General features: G+C 44.6%; 1 protein-coding gene across 1 annotated transcript in view; it reads right to left on the bottom strand.

The window, feature by feature from the left end:
- Positions 1 to 11,540, bottom strand: part of Xrcc5 (X-ray repair cross complementing 5) — a 76,528-nt gene that overhangs the window by 49,463 nt on the left and 15,525 nt on the right. Inside the window, exons 7-9 of the mRNA XM_036173009.1 lie at positions 6,808 to 6,922; positions 5,592 to 5,730; positions 4,164 to 4,251 (exon numbers count right to left, since the gene is read on the bottom strand). Coding sequence (XP_036028902.1) covers positions 4,164 to 4,251; positions 5,592 to 5,730; positions 6,808 to 6,922 — 342 coding nt within the window. The remainder of the gene's footprint in view (positions 1 to 4,163; positions 4,252 to 5,591; positions 5,731 to 6,807; positions 6,923 to 11,540) is intronic.

The following is an 11,540-nucleotide window of genomic DNA, read 5'->3' as shown; positions in this document are numbered from 1 at the left end:
TTAAATAAATTTTTCTTTATGAGAATTTCTTCCTCTAAATACAGTCTTGGGCAGGCAAGATGGTTCAGTGGGTAAAGATTCTTGCTTTGCATGCCTGGCTCCCTGAAGGTAGATGTGGAAACCAGCTCCACAAAGTGGACTTCTGACCTTCCCACATCATACCACAGCACATGCCCCTCCCTAATAATAACTGAAAAAATTAAAAACATCCTCTCATTTCAAGAGATACCATGGCAACAAAATCTGGTGGGAAAGCACTCTGAACTTGTGGGAGGGAAGACAGTAGTCTAAAGTCAGTGATAGAGCATCATTCTGAAAGCATGGCACGTCTGAGGAACCGCTCTTCATCTTCAGCCTGTTGGATACATAGTGCTTGTGGTGGGAACGTCTTTATTTCTGAAGGGAAAGAGCTCTGTGGGTCCGTGTATGGAGTCCCACAGTATACTACATGTTGCCTGCATTGTCTGAGAGCATTGCTTCCCTTAATGGTGGCATATGCCTTGAAGTGGAAGTATCATCTCTTGGACAGGTGTTGCAGGAGAGTTGGGACATCTGAAGTCCAGCCCTGCATATATGACACACATTTGACCTGGCTTTCTTTTGGACTCTGCACAGATCATCTGAGGTCTGCTGTTCTTTTCAAGTTCCCTAAGACTTCTCTCCCCATTTATCCTCAGCAGTCAGCTTCATCTGACTAATGTTCAAGACTGTGAGACTCCAGAGTCAGCCAGTGTGAGTTAGCACCCATGCTCTGTGTGACTGTAGGTAGAAGTTGTTTATTCTGTGTCCTCATGAGTGAAAGGGGGGTGACATACCTGTCATAGGGTTGCCATGACGATTAATTGGATAACTCATACGCTTACCTGGAACCCAACACAATGCATAGCATAGCACAGCACAGTGTTTTTCACTAAACAGTCTTCTAAAGACCCTGACACATTATCAATGACAGCAGTAGTAATGATGGCAGTGACGATTTCACAGAGAAAGTAGTGGCTGTAGATAGGTAGGTACTTAACAATTTTATGGACCATTTAATCTCTGAATACACCTACTTTGCAGTCACCTTTACTTCCTCCTCTCCAGGCCCAGTGGACATAGGACACCACATCCTTCATCCTTGGTCCCTGTAGCCTAAGCTCCCATCTGTTGTCGGATCTGTTACCCTGGTCCACTAGTGATGTCTTCTTTCCTTTGTCCCCCATCTTCTTCATGTTCACATTCCTTTCATCTAAACAAAATAACCCACTCCAGGCTCCTCCCTCCAATCTACTTGTTTCTAATTACTAATCTAAACACTGTCTCTCCCCTCCAGGCCAGGCCTGGTGGAAGAATAGTCCCCACTGCTGTTTTCTCAGCTCCTCCTCTTCTTCCTCACGTCCTCTCTGCAGACCCCCAAAGACAGAACTGCTTCAGTTCCCTTCAGCCCGCGGTCTTGACTTTAGTGACTTCCTCTTTGCAGCATTTGACGTTGTCAACCCTTCTTCTCTCTTGACTTGCATGTCTCCCCTAAGCTTCCAGATGTTTTCTTCCTAATCTTTGAAACCCCTCCAGATTCCTCTGATGCTTTCTTTCTCTGCCAACCTTCCATGTGTTGTGCATATAGTCTTGTCCTCAGAACAGCTGCATTCGTGGGCCACGGTGTGATGTGAGGTGCCTTCCTCACACTGTCTGCCTACATCCTCTGGCCATCCTGTGAAGTTGCTTGGTTGATGTCCTCTGAAGTCGGAGAAGGTTGGGGATTGGAGAAAAGGAACACCCTTTCTGAGAGCTCAGTTGGTAAGGGTTGGAGGAAGGATTTAATAAATGTGTGCAGTCTGAATCCAGAGCTCAGACTCTCAGCAAAACAGTGCCATTTTGCCTTCACAGCACAGGTCCCATACCGTTGACATTTCATGTGTAGAACTTGAAAACCCCCCAAGTCTGTCTGCATCCTATCCATGGGTGGCTCAGCGTCTATATTTATCTCAAGTTCAGGGAAGAAATTGCTTCATTGTCTTTTCTCCTGACGCTTCTTTCCCGTGCCTCTCCATGTCGTCTTCTGTTTCAGAGAATGGCACCTGACAGCCGGGGAGTAATCGCTTCTTTAACTTTCCATGTCTAATTGGTTTACCAAGCTGTATTAAAGTTATCCCAAATCTGCGCCTTTCAGTTCAGGTTAGTACAATGGCTAATGGCATCGACTTTGGAGTCAGATAGATTTGAATCTAAACGCAAGCATTTCCCCTTACTGGCATTTGGAATTGGCAGGTTGAGCTGGGTAAACAAATACGTGCATTGGATGAGCTTTCATCTGCTCATCTATGGAAGACGACGGAGACAGTGGATAATTCCGAGGGCTGCTGCAGAGTTTAACGGAGGTCATTGAACTGTGCTTGGTTAGTGACTGGGCCTTTAGCCCTTACTGGCGTTTCATACCAGCCTTGCCCATGCACACCTGGCCTTGTGTTTCGGCCTGCTTCCCAAGATAGCCAATTACCTTCTTCCAAACACTCTTCTCCCTCAGTGAGTTTCATGTCTCTTTTTTCAACATTTCCTGGTTTACTGTAAGAGGTGTTATGAAAAATACAGAAGAAGAGATGCATAGAGTAAGGCATTTAGGAAGGTCTACAAGCTTCCGAGCCATCTAAGGAACCATGATCTAGGACCCTTCACGTGTTCAACTGTTCAGAAGCTGTCAGAACCCTACCTTTCCGATTAAAAAAAAAAAATTAATGTATGTGTATGGGTGTTTTGTCTGTGTACCTTGTGCATGTAGTGCCCACAGGCCTGAAAAGGCATTGGATCCCCTAGAACTGGAGTTACAGATAGTTATGAGCCCCCATGTGGGTATGGGAATGGAACTCAGGTCCTCTGGAAGAGCAGCCAGTGCTCTTAACTGTGGAGCCATCTCTCCAGCCCCTCTTTGAGATCTTTTTCATTACACAGGCAAGATTGATGACATCAGTGATCACATTGGTGAGTAGTTTAAGCTCCCCACCCCCAGTGGGAGGAGTAGAAAGTCTCAACTTTGTAAGGCCACCTTAATCTCTTTATCGATCTCTCCTGACTCCCTTTTTCTAAGCTACCCAGCAGCCGCCAGCCGATTAGAATGAGATTTAAATTTTTTTTTATTACTTTTGTTTTATTTATGTGCGTGGGGGCGAGTGTGGGGAGTATGCCTGCACTGTGGCACACATGTGGCAGTCCAAGGACAGCCTGTGAAGTTGATTCTCTCTTTCCACTGTCTGGGTCCTAGAGCCTGGTGACAGGTGCCTTTATCCCCTGAGCCATCTCCCTAGCCAAGAGTCGGACCACATCACTGCTACTTAAAATTCTTTAATGCTATGATTCTTAATCCCACTCCCCATGTGATGGACTCATTTGATACAAAAACTGAACCTTTCCCTAGAAGAAAACTCTTACACCCTGCGTTTTGAATATGATTTCAGTTGTTGTTGTTGTTCTTCCTCCTCCTCCTCCTCCTCCTCCTCCTCCTCCTCCTCCTCCTCCTCCTCCTTTTTGTTTGTTTTAGAGACAGGGTTTCTCTGTGTAGCCTGGCTGTCCTACAACTCACTCTGTAGACTAGGCTGGCCTTGAACTCAGAGATCCTCCTGCCTCTGCCTCTCCGGTACTGGGATTAAAGGCGTGTGCCACCACTGAGTTCTGATTCTTAAACCACAGATTAGTCTTGCTCTCAGGCTTCTCCTGCTTGCCCCTTAAGGTGATCAGACTGTTACACAATTGAGAAAGCCCAGCAGTCAGACAGAAGTCTACACAATCCAGCTACCTTGAAAAAACTGTTTGCTTTCCTGATCCTCACGCCTCTGACTGGGGGTTGACCCCCAGGCCTCCTTATATTCTCCCTAGCCCCATCTCTTACTGCTTTCCAGCTGCATCCTGCGCTCCAGCTAATACAGCCACTGGCTATGGGATATGTTACTTAGCACAGTATTTTGTCTGTTCACGCACTTATCTTTCTTAAATTTGTCTGAACTTGTTGGAAGTATTGATAGCGTATTAATGTTTGCAAATTTAGTACTTAGAACCTAGCTCAGTGGCTGACACATACACGTTCCTTATATATTTTGCTGTTACTTACCAAATGTGTATATATATATTCCTGAAAGTAAATGTAAAAGAGAAAAGTAATGGCTAATGGGGAAACAAACCTCTAGATGTACCTGTGAGGAAGTTCCTGCACCAGGATAAGTGAGGTAGGGAGACCCACCCTGAAAGAGGATGGCACCATCTCACGGGTGCGGTCCAGAACTGAACAAAAGGGAGAAAATGAGCTGAGCATGAGCTTCCTGAGTGCAGACACAACATGAGCCAGTGGCCTCCCATTCTGTCCCTTCCCTGCCCGACAGACTGTACTGTCCCCTCAAACCGGGATCAAGATCAACCTTTCTTGTCTTGAGTTGCTTTGTCAAGTATTTCAATAAGATAGGCTCAGTTAGCTGGGCAGTGGTGGCGCACACCTTTAATCCCAGCACTCGGGAGGCAGAGCCAGGTGGATCTCTATAAGGTCAAGGCCAGCCTGGGCTACAGAGTGAGGTCCAAGAAAGGCGCAAAGCTACACAGAGAAACAATGTCTCGGGGGGGAAAAAAAAAACAACATAGGCTCAGTTGGGGGGGGGAGTACTATTTGTGATAGTACAGCAATAAGTAGCTCCGACAGCCTTGTGTGTAAAACAGAAATAGCAGGAGTATCTGCTTCACTGGGTTGCGACGATTAGGAGAGAAAATACACGCTGCCACTTAAGACACACCACGGCCCCTGAGCCCGGCCCGGGCCTCTCTCATGCTTCTCCCACCAAGAGCCTGTCCCAACACCAGGACAGAAGGATCAGCTAAGGATGGGGTCGTGATTCCAGCTCAACTACACTTCTGAAATGCATGTCCTATGCTACACTACTAAATTCAAACAAGTAACAGAAATCATAACACATTAATTACATTCTGTATATCATTCTATCTACCACCAGCTTCAAACTACCCCACTCCCTCATACACTTAAACACACACAGTAAGATATAGTGCCATCCGTGACACTTTTTTCCAGGACTGGGAAATTAAAACTACATTAAGTACTGCACAGCCTGGTAATATGTTGATCTAAGCACCCGGCTGCCATCTTAAGCATCATTTGGTATATGAAGATTTGAGCTCTTAAATATTCAGATAGTCTCAACTAGTTTCCAAGGGCTCTGGATAAAGATGTCATCTGAACATACTACTTAAGCCAAATGGGTGGAGTATATGCAGCACAATTTTAAAGAGCCTGGTGTGCATAAGCCATGACAACAATGACAAATAGTACTTTTTCCCTAACTGAGCCTATCTGGTAGGGCTCCCAGCTAGTGAATCTGCACATGAAAACAAAGCCAAGGCCTAAGTCCTGTCATGTGACACATTTAAATTTGGAAGGGTCAAATACACAGTTCTCTCGTGGGAGTCCATCTTGCCCAAGAGCCCCCTGACCCGCGGGACTCAGTATCTGCCTGCTTGCCCCAGCTGCACCATCTGCAGGTGAACAGCCAGCCTCGGCGGCCTCCCATCACCTTGAAGACAATCTTCTCGGGCAAAAGTGCAGGTGCTCGCTAGCATACCTTGAATGGTGTCCTCTTTGGAAACTTCAGTTTCATCGTCGTCATTTAAACAATAAACGGTTTCTTTTTGTATATCTTCCTTCTTTAGGGTCCTTGCGTCCACTGCTATCCAGGTCTTCTTAACTCTCTCCTGTACAATCTATTTCCGAATGACAGGGAGAGGAACAATAAGGAGAGACAGGGCAGTGACTGACAGGAAATGAAAGTCTAACAATTATTCAAGCTCCACAGTGGTTGGCCTCTCCTTTCCTATTATGTAAAATCTAGTGTATTTCAAAGGGGACTACCTTGTAACTGTCTCTATTCCCTTTTTCTCCTTTGGTAATCTCCAGGGACATACTGATTTCTTAATACACACATACTTTCTATAGGAAACCCTCAAATTGCCCAATAAAGGGGGACCATACATTTTACCGTAGTCAGAAAGAAAGGAAGAGTCAAAAGGGGAAACTGAGAAACTGACAGAACATATTCTCACCCCCACTCACACTCCTGTGGCCTTGACAGAAACTAAAATAACTCAAAATTACCTCCATGCTTCTCACGATGTGTTTGGGAATTAAGTTCTTAAACATACAAAAATATGTCTGTATATTTATTTCTCAGATTAAATTATATTTTTAGCATACATTTAAAGAGGGGGAGAAGACAGAGAAGCTTGTACAGGAGCATAGATCAGATTTCTACTCAGACTGGAATTTAAATAATCACCAAAGGCCGTTCACTGTTGAAAGTGAGCTATGATGTGCAAATGATGAGTAACAACACAAAACCAGACACTAACAAAGCAACATCTTTGACAGTCTGGAGATGCTGGTACTGCTGGATCGCTAATAACTGCATTAGGTATGACCGCATCTCCAAAGCTCTACACATAACTCTGGTGTATTAGCGACACCCCTGCTATGAGATACAATGACAGGTTGATCCATCACACTTTCTTTCTCCTGAAAGAAGAGACGAAGGCTTGAGTTCCTGGCTACCAATCAATTATCAACTCAGCTAAAGGGAAAGAGGAGGGGATGAGGCCATATTATAAACAGTCCTTAAAACTTCCCCTCGTGTGCCTCTTAGATGCAAAGCTAAACAGGGGGAGCAGCCACGGAGGCAGGAATTATACACTGACTAACTCACACAGGAATTGTCAGCGTCTTACATAAGCGGGTTTATCCGCCTGGCCACAGTGCTTTAAAAAAAATATGTATTTACTACCTACCGACTTATAGGCTACAATCTTTATAGACAAATTGGGGCCGATGGTCAGTTGGCAGGGCCAGGGCATGGAGCGCCTCTCAATCTTCTTAAAGACACACAGCTGCTGTAGACTCTCACTTGATAAAGGAAAGCACACAATGAATACACAACTCTGCAATGTTAATTTGGACTAGATGGTTTACTTAGTTCCCTCGAATGAGAAGTGAGCTGTTGGTGATTAGGGAGAGAGAAACGGCAGGGGGGCGCCAGGAAACCGGCCACCGGTGGCGGGGGACAGAGCCAGAGACAGCGACAGCGAGCCGGCTTGGGGGGGGGGGGTGGCACAGCTGGAATCGCTTGCCTGCGAGGAGGAAAGGAACTGCCTGCCATCACTTCTCTCAACTCTGCCAATGCCTCTCCACATCCATCCAGAACCATGCACGCCTTCGAGCACACCTTCGAGGACGTGAGACAAGCACATTCACCACGAGTTGGCACACAATGGAAGGCGCTCACCAACTCCCGAAGACAACAGACAGGTAGGGTAAGAGTCCTGGCTCCAGGGTACCAAAGGAAGAGCACTGGGCTGCAGCATCACTGCTCCCAACTCATTAGTGAATGCCACTTCCCCTAAATAAAAGACACGGTGTTTTATAGGTGCCCAACAGAGAGAGTTACATACAGACTCCCCAGGGGATAAAGGAATCAGTAGTCTGTTTGGTCTTACGTGAAGTAGATAACTACAGTTTTTTAATGGCGAGAAGGGCTGGGAGAAGATAAGTGTAACGTTGAGCGATGCTTCATTTAAACAAAGGTGAAATTCAAGTCTGGTTTTATCTGCCCCTAATCAAACACAACAGAAGACTATAAGAGGTGGGATGTGTGGTATTCGCTAAGATAAAGAGCAAAGGAACCAGTGGCCTAATACATGCAAAGTATACAATCCAGCCCTGCGACTGACGTTCATGGCATAGATGAAAGAAGAATCTCTAAGTGGTGAGAACTATCTTACCCCGTTACCCACGGAGTCAGAGACAGAGACCAGAACAGACTCCAATCCTCAGAACCGGTTCCAACAAGCAGAGCTGTTCTGCCTGAACTCCTGCTTCTGAAGTTCACAGCACACCAAAGCCAACTTGGGGTTTGTGACGGATAGATATGTCTGCACCAGATCTAATTCATCTCATGAGACATTACTAGTCCATCCAAGATATCATGAGGTATGGACTCTGGACCAGGGATTTGTGGTGGTGGTGGTGGTGGTGGTGGTGGTGATTTTTATTTCCCACAGCCAGCGCTGTCTCTTTTCAAGCCCTTATCCCTTCCAATTCAAACTTTTGCCTGAAAGCTCACTCTCTAGTCTTGGTTTTTATCTCCATAATCACCGGGACAAAGACCATATATGTACAGTACCAGAGAACAGGAATTTGAAAACCCTCTTAACCACAATTAACTTAAATTAGAACAGTCCCTGTGTTTGAATAACAAAGTTCTGATCTACAGAGAAGACCCAAAACCCAAGTAGTTTAAAACACTGAAACATGCATAGTTGGTGATTTATCTGCTTGCTGGGGGAGGGGGAGATACCTTAAAAAATAGCAGATTTATGGGGTTGGGGATTTAGCTCAGTGGTAGAGCACTTGCCTAGCAGGCGCAAGGCCCTGGGTTCGATCCTCAGCACCGGGGGTAAAAAAAAAAAAGTGAAAAATAGCAGATTTATACTGGTTCACAATACGTTAGCTTGAGGCGTGTATTCCCATAGTTCAGAGAGAAACAACACATCTGCACACAGTGTGACAAGAACACATGTTTTGTCAAGATATTTCATTTTACAAGATTCTTCACTAATTCCTTTGGTGACCCCTTGGGAAATTACAATTTCATTCCAATTTATCGATAATTTCAAGGGTTTTCATATTTACAAAATCATGATGTATTTCTCCTCAAGTACCGATCTCTAGAAATTCTTAAAAATTGTAGCTGAGAAGAAAACAACAGATGTAGACTGTTGCTACTCATAAAAATGCCAGTTGCTGACCTCCTTCAATTGAGAACTTTGCTTCCACTCCTGAATGCCATGTTCCTACAGATGAAAGATTTAGATCCTAACCAAAGGCAACGTTATTCCCGAGACTCTGAGTCCACACAAGCCAGACTACTTGGCAAACTATTGTACGGCCCCCTTTGCCAAGTTTGACTCCTCAAACACACGACAACAGATAGACTATAAACCTTCCCAGACTCTCTGCTCAAAGTAAGTGTGTATCTAACTCTAACCAAGAACAAGACAGATAACAGAGAGGGTCTTTCCTTATGGTGATTTTTTATTTGTGCTGAAATGTGATTTTATTTGTATGTTAATAAATAAAGTTGCCTGGGGATCAGTGCTAAGAGCAAGCCATTAAGCAGAAGTCTGGCAGTGGTAGCACAACGCCCTTAATCCGATCACATGGCAGGCAGAGTCTCCGTGAGTTCAAGGACACAGTCAAGTGGTGACCCAAAACTTTAATCTCAGTACAAACCATAGAGACCTGGAGGTATGTATAGATAGACAATGATGAACGAGGAAGTCATGTGGTTGGGTTTAGAACCAATGAGAAGACAGAACCAAAAGGCAATAAAAAGACAGGGCACAGGAAGAAGGTCTCTCTCTCAGGGGAAGGACGGCGAGTGGTAAGATAAGGTGTCTTGGCTCTTGGCTACTGCTTGACCTCTGGGCTTTTAACTCTTTATTTGGCTCTGTTTCTTATTTAATAAGACTGTTTAGAATTACATCTACATCTCCCACAGTATCTATAGATAGATGAAAAAAGCAGTGTCCTTTATTGTTATATAGTTTTTCATTGTTATTTGATAGTTCAGGGATTTCATTCCCAGAAAAAAAAATTCATTTGCCTTTCCAACAACGAGGCGAACGTTTTCCCTTCATGACAACAATATCATAATAACACTGACTATGAATTCTGAGCTTGTGCTTTGGGTGTTTTGGTTGTTTATATATAAAAGAGGGGTTTTGCTTTTATTTGTTGTAAAATGACTTAGTCAAACTAATAATCTAAAGCAGCAGTTCTCAACCTGTGGGCCGAGACACCTTTAGACTCGAACAACCCTTTCACGGGTGGGCACATGTCAGACATCCTACATATCAGATATTTCCATTACAGTTCATAACAGTAGCAAAATTACAGTTATGAAGTAGCAACAAAATAATGTTATGGTTGGGAGTCATCACACCATGAGGAACTGTATTAAAGGGTCACAGCATTAGAAGGGTTAAGAGCACTGGCCTAAAATTAGAAAGAAAAAAAAAAAAAAAGAAGAAGCCTCAAATCAAATGGGGGTGAATATGACCATATTACACCCTCACATGATGCTCTCTAAAATTAGTATCAAAAAGTGAAGGAGCATTGATAGTCCCAGACATGACACCATTTTTCATAATTAAAAAGGGTTCTTGCTGGTACAGCCACTGTGGAAATTAGTGGAGAATAAGAATTCTGCAGCTATAACACTACACTCTCTACACTCTCCACACTCTCCACACTCTCCACACCACCACGAGATACTTGCACATCCACACTTATTGCTGTCTTACTCAGAGCAGTAAGGACAGGAAGCAGCCTACATGTCCATCAAGTTATGAATGGATAATGAAAATGTGGCGCACATACACAATAGAATCTTATTCAGCTTTAAAGAGAAAGGAAATTATAAAATCTGCAACAAAGTGGAGAGAATTGAAAAATATATTAAGTGAGATAACCCAGGCTCTGAAGGATAAATAATACATATTCTCTCACACATGGATCCTGGCTTCTAATTTTTGTGTACATGTATTTGTGTAGGAAATGAGTTTACAGAGGCTGGAAAACCAGAAAGGCCCATGAGAGGGGAGAAAAGGAGGCCTGAATTCTCCGTGTGTGTGTGTGTGTACACGCACGTCTATGTGTGACAGAACACAACTGTGGAGGTGGAAAGAACACTACGAGAGGTGGAAGTGTTAAGTGGAGGTGGGTGTCCAGGAGACGGACAGTCAGCCCAGACTAAGGAGGCTGAAGAGATGATGCCCCCGGGGTTAAGAACACTGGCTGCTCTGGAGAGACCCTGCTTCCATTCCCAGCGCCCACGTGGTGGCTCACAACCAAATGTAACTCCAGTTCCGGGGGATCAATGCCTTCTGCTGATTTCTGTGGGGCAACGGGCATGCATGTGGACCCACACATACATGCAGGCAAAGCACTCATACATATAAAGTGAAAAAAAAATTTTTTTTTTCCTAAAAATCTTTCTAAGGCATAAGGACACCTGCTGCTCTGTAAGCCAATTAAAAGGGTTTGAGCAGGGAGGTCCAGGTCTCCTGTGTGGGTGATAAAACTGTCCCAGAAGTCACAAGTTACTAAATGAAAATCCTGGGGGCAGCTTACCTCCCTATGAAGATCCCCTGAGATCCCCAAGACAACAGGACTGTTGCCACTGCTGTGGGTTGCACAACAGAACTAACTGTGTTGTAAGACTTGCAGGGGTTAGGGATTTAGCTCAGTGGTAGAGTGCTTGCCTAGAAAGCACAAGGCCCTGGGTTCAAGCCTCAGCTCCACAAAAAAAAAAAAAAAAAAGACTTGCAGAAAGCACCATGTGCTTTGGTTGCAGAACACAGAAAAAGCAAGCCAGTGGTGAGTGTGAAACTTGTGCCCTGCTGTCCAGTTTGCCCAGTGGTGAGTGTGAAACTTGTGCCCTGCTGTCCAGCTTGCCCAGTGG

Source organism: Onychomys torridus, chromosome 23, assembly GCF_903995425.1.
Source record: "Onychomys torridus chromosome 23, mOncTor1.1, whole genome shotgun sequence".
NCBI lineage: Eukaryota > Metazoa > Chordata > Mammalia > Rodentia > Cricetidae > Onychomys > Onychomys torridus.
Note: the sequence above shows the minus strand (reverse complement) of the source record. Positions and strands in the feature narration are given on the sequence as shown.